The sequence below is a fragment of the Manihot esculenta genome, chromosome 7 (genome assembly GCF_001659605.2).
Source record: "Manihot esculenta cultivar AM560-2 chromosome 7, M.esculenta_v8, whole genome shotgun sequence".
Taxonomy (NCBI): Eukaryota; Viridiplantae; Streptophyta; class Magnoliopsida; order Malpighiales; family Euphorbiaceae; genus Manihot; species Manihot esculenta.
This window is the reverse complement of record NC_035167.2, coordinates 12,614,840-12,629,939: the sequence shown is the minus strand read 5'-3', so window position 1 is coordinate 12,629,939 and position 15,100 is coordinate 12,614,840. Positions and strand designations below refer to the sequence as shown.

Sequence of the window (15,100 nt, the reverse complement as noted above, 5' to 3'; positions counted from 1 at the left end):
GTATGAATGAAGTGTTGTAGATGGGGTATATGCATGTTTGAGACCCCTAGGAACTTGTATGTGTGTTTTGGTTGAGAAATATGCATGATTTATGGTTTTGGGAGGCAGGAGGTTCATTTGAACCAAGTTTCTGCCGTTTGGCAGAAACCAGGTTCGGCAGCCGAAGGGAGTTTCGGCCGCCGAACCCCTCTTGTGGAGGCAGCTTTCGGCTGCCGAAGGTGCCCCCGAAAAGAGACTTTCGTCTCTGTCTGGCACTTTCGGCCGCCGAAGGTGCCGCCGAACCTAGCTGAGTTTCGTCTCTGTCCAGGACTTTCGGCCGCCGAAGGTGCCGCCGAAAGTGCCCTGTTCAGCCATTTCATGCATATTTTCTGTGATATTTTCAGGATGTTTTAGGGGGTTTTTGGGGAGTAGTTTGGAGTTGTGTTCAAGTATGTTTGGTCCCTCAATTTGAGTCCACCTGTGTAGGTTCGGACCCGAGGAACCGAGGACCCCAGCAGTGAGTTCAGCTGCGGTGTTGTCAGAGTCAGCCAGAGGTGAGTGGAACTAAACTGAATCTTTTAAATTAAATGTTTTATCATGTTTCATGCATCATGATTATGCAATAGGATGATTGCATTAGTTTTCACGAATATGCCGCATTGCATAAATTGTTGTTGATGTGGGTGAATGTTGGATGACCCAATTAGTCCAAGACAGGAAGACCAGGACCCCATGCTACGGCCTGGCACAGAGTAAGAAAGACCAGGCCCCAGTCTACAGGCCTGGCACAGAGTAAGGCACGGTTATGGGACTCGAAGACCAGGAGCCCAGAGGAGGCCCTGGAAAATGGTAAGTAATGTATGTTATGACAGGAAGACCAGGCCCCATTCTACAGGCCTGGCACAGAGTTAACTTGGACTATTTGGTGACAAGTTCACCCAACCCTTATGTGAATTGTCTGTGTTATGATGCATTCCATTTGAGCATAGTGTTAATGTGTTTTACTAGCTCTACTCACTGGGCTTTTAGCTCACCCCTCTCCCTTTACCCCCAGGCTTGCAGGTACAGTATAGAGCGGGAGTCCGGATAGAGTAAAGATGTCATGTTATGTAATAGCTAGTAATGGACATGATCAAAATTGTAATGTAAAAGTACAGTATAGTTCTGTAATGAGTTTTATGGATGTTAGTATGTGCTTGACCATAGAATGTTGCATCCCTCTTTATACATGATCTTAGAGATTTTTGATGATGTTTATGTAAACCAGCTCAACACAGGTTATGTTACCCCTTGAGGGCACAGATGAGATCCCACAGAGGGATCAATGTTATATTCATGTTTATGTACAGGTTGAGTTTGGTTGATGAGTATGCAAAGGAAAGTTTTAAATTTTTATGCTTATTGTTGATCATGTATGGGATGATACAGGTTTACAGGTATTATGTTAGGCTTGCTACGGGTCCCGGCGGCCTTAAGTCGACCCGGATCCTAGCGCCGGTAGCGGTCCGATTTTCGGGTCGTTACATGAGTATTGTTATTCCTTTTATTACATGATCTCAGATGTTTTATGATGTATATGTGGACCAACCCAACGCATGTTATGTCGCCCATTGGGGGCATTGATGAGATCCCACAGAGGGGTTAATGTTATGGATATGTTTATGTTTAGTGCATGTACAGGTTGAGTTGGTGTATGAGAAATGATGAAAGAAAAGTTTTAAATTTTTTATGTATGTTGTTGATCATGTATGGGATTAAACAGGTTTACATGTTACATGTCAGGCTTGCTACGGGTCCCGGCGGCCTTAAGCCGATCTGGATCCTAGCGCCGGTAGCGGTCCGATTTTCGGGTCGTTACAGGACAGCCCTCCGCAGGGGGCAAAATAGTAAAAGCCCTGACTCGCCTTAACTAACCGAAAGAATGTAACAAATAGACGCGCTGTGGGTGTGAACCCCCAGCTAAGGCAAATAGACTTGAATGAACACATGAATAGAATAGAATTAGGAGTCAGCATCCGAGGGGTTATCCCGAAATACCGGAAGACCTCAATGAAAAAAGGAGAGAAGGAAAAGGTTAAACCATACTCTCATTGTTTGACAAAGAAGACCAAACTGCGGTCCCTCTGAGGGTCGATTAGACCAGAGGGAGGAGGATCAGGAAGGATGATCCTCTCATTCCGATAGGGAGCCCGGATATGAAAAAGAGGGGTATCCAGATACTTCCGAGAAAAGAAATTTTTTAGGGTGGACGGAGTAATACTAGACTCTTGATTAATGACATCAGGAAGCTTCGGGCTATCCATGGCAAAGTGAAAAGCGTACCTTGAAAACGATGGGGGCAGAAGGACAGAGCAAGCGGAACGCACAGAGAACATAGAAGAATAAGAGTTCTGTGAAGGCTAAGAAAATTTGAATTTTGAAACAGTAAAAAGAAGAAGAGACGTTTTAAGGGGGACAGTCCTCGGGCCACGCGGTCATAATAGGTTCTCGATATTTACCCCCTCATCATTCATGTAATAACTGATGAGAAGGTAAAGGGGCAATTGATGACCGCTGGGTTTCACCACCCTGATACGAGGTCGGGCCCATGACGACAGTTCTAGTCCAAGGTTCATGAAGCCTCTTAAATGGGTCGGCGCAGACCCTTTGGCCTTGAAATTAGGCCTCCCTTGGGCATCAGTCTCTTCACCCCCAGCTCGGTCATGAGGCATAGCGGGAGAAGGGATAATCGGCCCATCCACCTAATAGATCTGTTTACACGTGTGCCAGGGGGAAAATTAAATGGCCGTTCAACATGGAGCAAACGTCTGACGCTTTTGTACGTACGTATTTGTATGACAGAGACAGGTGGCCCAGTAGCAGTAAGGTCGTTGAACGTCACTAGCAGACAAAAGAAAAGAATAAAAGGAGAGGAGTACCCTCCTCTCAGACCAGGCGTACTCAACCATTGTAAACCCTATTTTCTCTGAATCTCAGAGCATCAGTGTGATTGTTCGATTATTAACAAATGGTATCAGACCTTTTGGTTTGTATCACAACAATATGAAAAGATGATGGAAAGACTGAAGATTAGAATTGAGATATGGAATTTAATGATATATTATGAATCGTACACTATCACTCCCACGATTGCAAATCCAACTCTGTGCTGAGTTGGTTAGGGATGTGGAGGGCAGAGTACGAGGGCAGAGTATGAGGGCTCTAGCGAATTTTTTCAAAATTATTTTGTTTTTTTTTATATTTTTTCTATAAATAGAAATATGTAGTATAATCCTAATATATTATGTTCAAAAACTTATAGAAAAATAATAAAATTCTAGTCCTCGTTAGATTGTGTGATTGTTAAATTCTTAATTTAAACTTCATTAAAATTCAACCCTATATCAAAGGGTCGGTGATAGTCCAACACCCATTAATGCATCGAAGTTGTAGATTGTATCTCACAAAATAAGTTGCGAGTACAATCTTCTCCTTCAACCAGAGTATAAATTCTCCAAACCCATACAGTAGATTGAAAGCATCACAACTCAATTTAAACTATAATTTTTTACATCAGCGGATAGCTGATGAAATTTTATAATTTATTTTAACTATATTATCTTTTTAATATTTATTAATTATTAAATTTTCATATTAATATAAATTTTAATATATATTAATAAACTATTTATAATTATAAAATAAATATAAATATTATAAAAATAATTATATTAATTATAATATTGATCACTTTTATATAATAAAGTTATATATATACATAAAACATAAAGTTTATTTTATTATTAATCATATTTTTAAATTATATATATATATTATATAATAAATTATAACTGTATTTTTAATAATTTATAAATTAAATAATGTACAAATCCTTATTTATCATTTTCTATATAAACACTAACAGTAATCATAGTTTACTGAAATGCTTCGAATATTTCAATTGCAATTATCAATTAGCTATTAATTACTAATTATCAAAACCAACTTTTTGTTATCAACTGTTAATTATATATATGCAATAATTATGCAACAATTTACTTTAAAATATGTGACTAATATTTTTTAATAATAAAAAATTATTTTTATATATTATTTTAATAATATAAAAATTGAGAGATTATCATTTTAATTTTTAAAAATTGATTTTATTTGTATTATGGAAAATAATAAATATAAAATTAATATTCTGTAAGTATAAAAATTAATTTCTGTAAGTATAAAAATTATAGATTTAAAAATTAAGATTAATTTTTATATTTAATTAAAAATTAAAAATTAATTTTATACTTTGAAGTCCATCTAAATTAATTTTTATAAGTATAAAATTTTTATATTTAATTAAAATTAAAATTTAATTTTTATTATTACATATTATAATTATAACCTGTTTAAATTGATTTTTATAAGTTAAAAAATATTAATTTGTATATTTTAAATAAAATTATTTATAATAATAATAATAATAAATAAATAAATAATGGAGAAAACTCATATATTTAACTATTTTTAAAATAAAATAATAAATTATCTTAATTTTTTATTATTAAAATAATAAATAAAAAAGAATAAATTATACTTTAGTCCCTGAATTTTAATATTATTAATAAAACAGTTCCTCTATTTTTAAAACCGAATACTTAAATCCATATATTTTTATTTCATTCAAATTAGAGATCATTCTATTTTAAAATCTATTAAAAAGAAGAGATATATATTTTAAATTTCAAAAACACCCTTATTATGAATCAAAATTTATTCTCCTTTCTTTCAATAACACCCTCTCCCCTTCATTTCTCTCTTAATAAACAAATATCCTCCGAATTAGTGACCATATATTATTGGTAGTTGAAGAGGGATAAGTACACATATGTGTTTTTTTATTTTTTTTTAAATTTATATCCTTCATTCTAAACTTTATACATGTTTACAAAAAGAGAGAAAAAAAGTTTAAAAAAGAGAGACATGCAAAGATAAGAAGCTACAAAAATTTGATGATTTTTTAATTTTAAATATCCTAAACCTCTTAGCAAATTTCTCCTTGATGTGCTCCATGTAATACCAAGCATCATTTGTCTTCCTTCTCCACATGCATTTCTATGATAATTTAAAGCACCCAATTATCTTCAATATCAATTTTTACCTTTTTTTTTCTAGGATTAGGAAGATTAATCTCGAAGACATAGGTATGTTAACAAAATTAGAGATGTAATGATGGAAAGGCAATAAAAAAAAAAGCAGATGAAGATGAAGGGAAGGAAAGTCATTGAGAGGGTTCCCGATGGTAAGAGAGAAAGAATTGAAGATGATGCTCTTTTGGTTGCCTAGCAAAGGAGTGAGCAATATTTTTAGCTGATTAAGTCAGAAGACTGATATAATTATTAAATTAATTTTTAAAATAATTTCTAAAAAACTATAATTTTTATTAAAATCTAGATTTGATGAGTTCAAAATCTCTCACATACACATATTTAAGTTTTTATCAATTGGCATATAAAGTTATATTTATTTTCATATGAATATATTTAATTTTAAGATTTCACAATTACAGAAATAAAATTGATATTTTCATTTTATATAACAGCAGTTGATAAAAAAATTGATTATTCAACGGAATAAAAATACAAGAGTTTAAATATTTAATTTTAAAAATAAAAAATTAATTTATTAATTAGACTAAAATTTTAATTTAAAGTATAATTTATAAAAATATTACTAATAAAATATTAATAAAAAATATTTTAGTAAAAGAAAAAATACAAAATATCAATAAAGGATTATTTTATTTACAAAAAATTAAATTTAAGGAGTAATTTAATAATACCTCGAAAAAATATGCTGTTTCTTAAACCCTAAAACCCATTGTTGTCACCTTGCTCTGCTCCTCGCTTGTTGTCACTTCGCTTATTCGAAAGCTCAAGCAGAGTTTTGGCACAAAAATGGCTTGGCGAAGTGGAGGATCTATCTCACGCACGCTCATTTCCGCTGCCAGGGCTCCATCTCGCGTCTCCTCGCTTCCGCTCCCCCGCATCCGTCTCCCGCCCACTGCCTCCCCCCGTGTCCAGTCTCGCCGCCTGTCCTTTGCTGCATCTAGGTACGGGGTTTCTTTTATTAATCATTAACTTTTATAAGCCTAAATACATCATCAGAAAGAAGTTTCTGTTGTGGTGTTTGGAAATCTAAATATTGTCTGTTATTTTCTACTATGTGTGTTTCCCATTTAATATATTGATTTATTGGAAGGATAGCCACTGAATGGTGGACATTTATTTGTAAAATTGATCTTTTTCTGAATGTATTTTTTCTTGCAATTTGTTCTTTTTTAATTGGCAATAAATTCATATAAAGTCTACTGAATTCAGCTTAATGGGCTGCCGTGAATGGAGGTTTTTGTTTCAGATGAAAGATCCAATACTTATTGTGCATTTCCTAAGAAACTGGATGAAGCCTTTTCTTTTCCCCCTTTGCCTCAAGTATACTGCCTCTTAATTACTTCTTGTGTACCCTTGTAGGAACATGGGAGAACTGGGATGTCTGCAATCATTCTTGCCTCTGCATAGCATGGTGTTCACAAACCACCTCACATCACACCTCAATGCTAACTTGCGGGCTTTCTGTGAGCTGTCTCACGGTACCTTCCACCGTACTTGTCAGGATCGCTAGTAGTCTCTTTGTGAGTCTTGCTGTTTTGGGGAAAAAAATGGAACAAAATGTTTTTGCATGTTTGATATACATACAAAGTTACTCTGAATAGGTTTAATCTCAAACTGTAAACTCTCTTTCCTTTTCTTGAATGACTGATCAAATTAGCAAGAAAATTATTAGGTTTTTGTTTGTTCATAAAACTCCTATTAGCTGACTTAGGATTGGGATTGGGATTGGGATTGGGATTGGGATTGAGATTGATAGAGAGGAATGGAAAAGACGAGTGATTCACATAGACTTTTAGTCAGCTAAAGGTGCAGGATTATTATCATGATTGTAGGTTTCTTTTTCTATTTTACTTGTTCTGAACAAGAAGATGAACCTTAGAGTTAGACATTGAGGCATTTGGTAACATGTTTGTATGTTTAACATCAAAAGTTTGACAATATATCATGAAGCTAAATGCTTATGCTGAAAGATATACTTAGCATTTGGTTTTCTTGTTATGCAAGTCTATAGTAAACTTGTTTTCGGTGGAAAAAAAGTGAAAAAAGGAGAAAAAAGTGAGGGCTCTTTTCAGGTTCTGAAGGTGGATGTGCACTGATATGACATAAAAATAAATTCATTAATGATTGATTAATCATGCTTATTGATTAGTCATGCTACTTTATTTTCTTTACACATAGATTACACTTTGTATACATGGTTTAGAACTTTTTGGCCTTTGTTTTCCTTATGCTAATCATTAGTTAAGAATAAGAAATTGTCATATTTTTGTGAAATTCTAATATATGTATTTAGGACGTTCTTCATATTATCATGAAAGGAAAAGCTTTCACTTTTATATTCTTTTTTCTTCTTTTGATATTTGTAGTTCCTCTGCAAATTGATGGAGGTGTAATATATAGCATATTTACTTCTCTAGTGCTATTATTTGACAGCTTTATCTTGATGAATACACATCTATATGTATGGTTGCCGATTGTAGATGTCACACACGTGTGGGTACACGTGCTTGGGGTGGGGTGCAAATATGCTATTCCACTTCAACTAGAAATATGAGTAAAACATTGTGTTTCTCTTCATTCCAAATGATCAAGCAATGTTGTCATGTAATCCTCTTTAGTGTTAGTGAATGATTAGTGATTTGGAAGTTACATTCTTGATCAAGTGGTTTACTTCTTGGCTTATTTATCTCTTGCTATCTTTTTCAGAACTTCCCTCAGGATCACTTGCCATTTTGAAACTTAAAGGGCTTTAATGTATCCTCCTTCCATCATTAATGAAGTATTAGTAAAATAATCTACATTCTTTCTCCGGTAGTATATTTCTTTGATTTTCATTGATATTGTAGTTTATTTTTGGGGTGTTATGTGTATGTCTTGGTTACTTTTTGTCATTTCTTAGAACATTATTCACCATTTGAGAAAAGATTAAATCTAGCATGACGTATGGGTAAAAAGGGAAAAGCACTTCGCCTCATCTGTAATCTAAATTAAATGAGTTTAACTCAAAGTGTAAAACAATTACTTGTAAGATTGGTTGGGCAATATATGTTATGCATTTTCTGCTAAAAGTATGTCTTAAACATTAAGTTTCCTTCTTTCCATTCCATGTGTTGAGCAAGCATTGGTGACATATGGCTTCACTATTGGAGGCTTAATACTCATTAGGAAAGAAACTTGTTGTCTAGCAGTTCATTTGTTTACCTGCGATATTTATGTTTTGCTTCTTCTTTTAGTACTTCAAAATGACTCCCTTTTTGAAAAATTAAAGGATTTTGATTGGACTTGCATGATTATTGAGAAGAGAAAGTAAGAAAACTTTGGTCTTTCCCCTTTTGAAACACATGAATCTCAAATGATTATTTACCATGATCTTGTGGTTAGACAAACATAATGAACCTATCATGTTACCTAGGGTTGTAAATGAACCAAGCCGCCTTTGAGTTATTCGAAACTTGACTTGATAAAAAGTTATACTTGGGTCCATTTTTTTTCTAAATAAGTCAAGTTCAAGCCTAATTTTTAGGTTCGTTTAATGAATGAGTCAAACTTGAACTTGCAAATATTCGGCTTGTAAATGCTTGAGAGTTTGTTTGTTTATGGGTTTGTGAGTAAGCTCATGATATGCTTGTTTTTTTTCTAAAAAAAAAAAATAGTTCTAAACATATTATTTTAAACTAAAATTATTGGTCTTGTACCTTAGTTAAGCTGCACATGAGTTATTTGAGCCTTAGTTCGATAAATTTTTTTGTTCATCTAGGCTCGTTTGCTAAACAAATCACATTTACGCTTATTGATATTCAGCTTGAGATCGAAATGAGTCAAACTCGAGCTGGGTTCGAGCATGAAAAAATTTGACAAACCGAACTTCAGCTCTTTAAAGGCTTAGTGTGCCTCGGTTTGTTAATACCCCTATTGTTAACTAGAATATTGGAATTTTACTTCAGTTAGTAAATCTCATGAGATTAATTTTTTGACTCATGGAACTTGTTCCACTTCACTATGCATGCCAAAATATCATAATAGAGCATAAACGAGATTCCAGGTTTCTTGTTTTAAGTTTCTTAAAGACTTTCTTGTATTGTTGTATGTTATTATTACATGTCAGAAAAGAAGGTATAAGAAGAAGAGGTAGTAAGCTTGATGAGGTGGCATTAGAAAGCGAGAAAGGAAACAAGTAGTTAGTTGAAGCTGTTATGTTACTCTATAGCTACTTAACAGTAGCTGAATTAATTACTAGCAGGTTGTGAATCTGCTATGTAACTCAGAGATCATCTCTTGTATTGGCTTTCCTCATCATCTCTTGAATCTGCTATGTCTTCTCTGCCTATTCTTTCTAATTCTCTCTAATTTCTTCTGTCATTCTACTGTTAGTTTCTAATCCTGACACTATGATACTGATTTTACATTGGAAAGAGCTGATTTCTGAAGCAAATTGATCACTCCCTGCTATCCACACCAGAATAAATGGAGTTTTCCAAAAAAAACTGCTAGTGGAGGAAGACCTCCTAGGGATGAGAGACATAGGGCTAAAGAGAGACAAAAAAAGGATGGAATCATTGGGTAGTAAAAAAAAGCGGAATACTGTATGATTAATCTCAACTAGCATCTTTCCAAGTTTCTGACTATATGCCCTCTTGTGTTTCTACAGTGCAAGGCTGACAAGAATGAATTCCAAGTTCTTCAGTACTTGAATTTGTTATTTACTGCACCATTTTTTTTTCTTCGAGTCAGTAAGCCTTTGTCTGGGAGGAGGTTTTTTAAAGTAATTGGAGGTTTTTCAAGATTTAAAAGCCTTGAACATGTGTTTGGTAGAGTTCAAGGTTTTTTAAAAGGTTTTTGCAGGTTTTGAAGACCTACATTTTTAACCCAGAAATTGGTGGATTGAAAAGGTTCTCTTTAAAACTTCTAAATACCTTAAAAACTTTCCATTCCTCTCAAACAACAAAAATTTATGAAAATTTAAGAACCATGAAAATCTTGCTTCATAAAATTTCACCTTCTGTTTCTTTTGTTTTTCCTTGCTGACTCTTTTATGGGCATCCTATGCTCTTCTGCAGCATACCTACGCATTTAAATATCCATCTTTAATACTCTCCTAAATAATGAATTTGGGGGGAATTATGACTTCAAAGGATAATATCTGCTAGTACTACATTTGGAGTTTCATGAGATTTGTTATGATTACAAAGCCACTTGACCTTTCCAATGTATAACTCTTATATGCAGATTTTGAACGGTGTACTCCATTATTGCAGGTACTTGAAGAGCAATTGGATGTGTGCAGCAAAGTACAACAACATATTAAGGAAATCAGAGAGTGGGTGCACCCTGAGGATCTTGGGCTTTTTAGATAGGAATATCCTTGATAAGGATGCCATGTTTTCATTATACTTCAGAGATTAATATTAAAATTTTATTTAACCTTTTGGCACAATCAAATGGAGGGTTTTACTTGCTATTATCATCTTCTGTCCAGTATCTGTAAGATTTTGCCGCCAATAGCCTTTCGGCCTTTCGTTTAGTTGTTTTGGATTCTATATCTATCTACCTTTTGATTCTCCCCCCCCCCCCCCCCCCGTTTTTTTTTTTAATTTTAAAATTATATTCTACATGATTGATGAATGGTAATTGCCCCATGAAGATGTGGTAACCAAATGGAGTGCTCAGCTGTCACTTTCAGCATATTTTGTCATCCATTGTTAATGTTTCTTATTTGCTATGCTATTTGTGGATTGCCTTGCAAGGGCTTGAGACAGTACATGATTTCCCAGATGCAATGCATTGAAAAAGAACAAAGTAAAGACTATGAGATGTCGCATCACAATCCTGTTTTTGGCCTCTGACATTCCCAGGAGGAACTGCTGGCACATGGGATGTCTATAACCTCACATTGTTGGCTTAACATGTCCAACCACGAGGGCTGTTGTCTTTAGTTCCTGTACCATGCCCCACGTGTGAAATCCATTAGTTGTTGGAGAAACTATGTTCCAAGTTCCAACCTGGAGAAGTTGATGCTGCTCTCTCTCTCTCTTCTTTTCTTTTCTTAGCTTTTCAGTTTGTTTGGCCATTTTTTTTGTGTGCAGGTATTGTATAGGGCAGCAACATACACTATTTTGGGACCCTTTGCTTAAAGACATATGAGGTAAGACATCACTTGTTGATTTTTGAGCTTTCTCATTTGAATTGCACATTTTAAGTAGGTTAAATTAGACTTTGATTTTTGAGATTGATCCTACATTTTTAAAATTAAACAATTAAATTTTTTTAAAATTAATCCGTTTAAATTAGAAATTCTTATATCTATTTCTGTTTTTATAAGTATAAAAATATCTTTATTATTTTTTTTAAATGGATAAATTACATTTAAGTTATTGAATTTTAGCATAATTAATGGATCAGTTCTTATATTTTTAAAATTGTACACTTAAATTTTTATATTCTCATATATTATAATTTAAATATTTTTATTCTTTATTTTTTATTTAAAATAATATTTAAATATTTATTAACTTTTATTTATAATATTTTATTTAATTAATTTTTAATATATTTTATTCTTTAATTTCTAGTCATTAGAGTGCTTCAATACTTATCATTTTAAAATTTTCAGAAAATACTTATAATTTCAACTATTTTCAAGGGATATCAAATAACTTATAAGTAGATTGTAAACTATAATAAATTGTAATTTCAGAAAAAAAAATTTTCATTCACCAGTTTTGAACTAATATCTATAATGGATAAAAAAAATTATAATTGTAAATAGATTAAATATATAAAGATTCAAAGATTTAATCCTAAATATATAAGAATTAATCTATCAATTATTCTAAAATTTAGATATCAAAATATAATTTATATAATATAAAAATTTCGTATATATTGAAAATGATTTAAGTTTTTATGAGAGTATTTTAAGTATTTGAAATATTTATTTTCTCTTTGTCCGGTTGACTAATCGGTATTAATAGGATTATAAATAAAAAATTTTTTAATTTGAAGGGAACAGTTACAGAAATTTAAATTTTTAATTTAAAAAATATATATATTATTCACTAATTATATTAAAATTAATTAAAATATAATTTATCCATTTAATTATAAATTCCTTTCGTGCTTCGCACATAAGAATTTTAGTGAGCCATCATCCCTTGTACACACGACTTGTAGCAAAATTATTGAATACTTCATTTATTTGTACAGAAGAGTTTACTTTCATATTAGAAATACTGTTCTTTATTTTTAAAAAAATATTCAGCTTTTACCTTTATTTATTGGTATGTCATTGGCCATTGTCGGCTGTCGGCTGTCGGCATATGGGTATTGAGATAAGACCTGGAATTTGTTTTGTTGGTAGAAAATAATTTTTGAAAATTTTTATGAAAGTAATTTTTATAAAAAAATCTTTTATAGGAGTAGTTTATTTTTATTTTTAGTATAATTTTAAAATTTTAAAAATAAAGGATAAAAAAATAATGTCTAAAAAATTTGTTGGTGTTAATGAGAATTTTAAAATTTAGAAAATGATTTTTTTTGAAAATAACTTAAATTTTCTTTTAATTAAAAAATATTTTTAATTAATTAATAATTATTTATTTTTTGAAAAGAATTATTTATTTATTTTTAAATATTCTAAACGTAAGATATAATTTTTTAAAAAAATTATTTTCTGAAAATACGTTTCTCATTATATAATTTTTTTTTTGTTTTGAAACTTTGTTTTTGGAAGGCTTGAGATCAAAATTTACCGTAGGTTATGATTAACAGATTTATTTTGTTACAAATGAAGCCATCTTATTATTTATTTATTTATTTATTTATTATTATTATCATTATAAAGTTGATGTCTTCCTCTTGGTCAATCTTCATAAGAAACTTGGCCAAATGTTGCTTATTCCATTTTTGTTCCATTACCTCTTTTCTGTTCAAACAAGTAGCTGAGCCCTTGTGCATCTCAAATTTCTTGATTTTTCTTTTTTCCTAATCTTTCTTTCATATAATCAAAGACTAATCTTTTCTATTTTATTCACTTTCTTCTTTTCTCAATCTCCATTCCAAACTCTTGGTTTTACTCAGCTAACTTGTTGATTGTCCTAAATCAATAATATTTATATCAATCACAACATAAATTTAATTTTTCAAATTGATTATATGTTATAAAATTTTCATATAAATATATCAAATGGGGGAGAAGGAATAGAAAAAATGTTGTAGAAAAGGTTTTTCTTTAATGATTTTTGCTAGAAATTTTGTTAAAATATAATTACTAATCTTTGTGGGTCCTAGACTCAAATAACATATGATTGAAATTGTTGGTACATGTGAGATGTTGTGCATATAATTGATATAATAAAATTATTTAGCCATAATTAATAAAATTGGCTTTTTTTTGAAAAAAAGTTAATTTTTTATTTGATCATTTGGCTTTTTTTAAAATGATTTTAGTGGCCATGGAATGATGGGTTCGGATATTTGTTATTGGAGCTACTGTGGAAGGAAAAGATAATGAAAACTATTGTTTAATGTTTATCTATAACCAAAAGATGGCCAAAATGGTAATTGAGACATGCCAATAAAGTAAAAAAAGAAATGGAAGTGACCAATGCTTGAGTGATGGTTTAAATCTAATAAATATATATTATTTTAATTTTAAAAATAATTTAAAAAAATTAAGGGATAATTATTATTAGATTTCTGATTTTTTTAAAAAAATTTATTAATTTATTTTTATTTTAAAATTCACCAATTAAGATATTATTGTATTTTACAAAAATCCATTAAAAGTCTTAATTTTTATTATATTATTAAGGTTGTATTTATTTTATAGAAAATATTTTTCTTTCTATATTTGTTTTACGTTTGGAACACTTAAAATATTTAATAAATGAAAAATATTTTTTGAATGCAATAAAATTTTAAATCATTTTAAGAAAAACGATTTTCTCTATTAAAAAAAAGTTAATTTTATATATTTTGAGAATGTTGTTAAAATTTATATATAAAATTTGTTAATATATTTTATTTTTTAAATTAAAATTAAATAACAAAAAATAAATTATTTTATTAAAAAACTGTTCCATATAAAACATTTTTAATAGAAAATATGTTTTAAAAAATATATTTTAAATATAAAGTATTTTTTGTAAATAAATGAAAGTTAAATTCTTATAATTTTAATTATTTATACCATTCACTTTTTTATTAATATTAAAATAAGTTAATTAATAATTTTTTTATAAAATTATTAAATAGTTTGAGTTTTTAAAATAAAAAAAATTAATTGAGTGATTTTTAAAAAGTGATGAAACACTAAATTTTTAAAAAAATTAAAAATTTAATAGTGGTTTTTTCAAATTTTAATTATTTGATTATTATTAAAAGATATAAAATAAAATTCCTTTCCTAAGTCCCCTTGAAGAGGAAGAAGATGGAAGCATTTTGGAGAAAGGCCATTGGGTAAATGAGAAAATTGATATTTGCCAAAAAGACAAAGCATATTTTGTGGGGCCATATGCCACTTGTTTAAAGTCCTCATTCTCAAGAACTTATTCCACTCTCCATATCAGTGTTTATATAAAACATGAATTAAAGCACTGTGCATTTGTTTGTTTTTTCTAAGAAGGAAAATTGGTCCACATGTGATTATGACTCTTCCATTCCCAAATTGCGTATCAACTCTTTTTCTTCTTTTCCAATTGCTCCATCCACATATATAAATAATAAAAAACCTTCCTTCAAAAACAAAATTTTTTTAGTCTCGAATTTAAATTTTAAATATAAAATATTTTTAAAAATTTTAAAAAATATTTTATTTTTTAATAAATTTATTTGATGTGAATTCAAATTAATCAAATCAATATATCTCAAGGGATAATTTATAAGGGTGAGTATTCAGTCGATTCGGTTTAAAATCGAATCGAATAAATTAAAAATTAAAATTTTATTATTTATACAAATTGAATCGAACTGAT

The 15,100-nt window shown here is 30.5% G+C and overlaps 1 protein-coding gene across 2 annotated transcripts; it reads left to right on the top strand.

Annotated features, from left to right (window-relative positions):
- Positions 1–5,809: 5,809 nt before the first annotated feature.
- On the top strand, positions 5,810–10,691 carry LOC110618642. Of its 2 annotated transcripts, none has more exons than XM_021761821.2 (3): positions 5,810–6,070; positions 6,489–6,607; positions 10,385–10,691. In XM_021761821.2, exons 1-3 carry the CDS (start codon positions 5,916–5,918, stop codon positions 10,390–10,392), a joined length of 282 nt encoding a protein of 93 aa, XP_021617513.1. In that variant the 5' UTR covers positions 5,810–5,915; the 3' UTR covers positions 10,393–10,691. The 2 variants fall into 2 exon arrangements, with proteins under 2 accessions (XP_021617513.1, XP_021617512.1); XM_021761820.2 differs by having other exon boundaries at positions 6,489–6,649.
- Positions 10,692–15,100: the final 4,409 nt, after the last annotated feature.

Coding starts and splice junctions, on each gene's coding strand:
- LOC110618642 (XM_021761820.2), top strand. CDS start 5,916: ATGGCTTGGCGAAGTGGAGGATCTATCTCACGCACGCTCATTTCCGCT. Junction 6,071..6,488: donor CTGTCCTTTGCTGCATCTAG/GTACGGGGTTTC, acceptor GTACCCTTGTAG/GAACATGGGAGAACTGGGAT.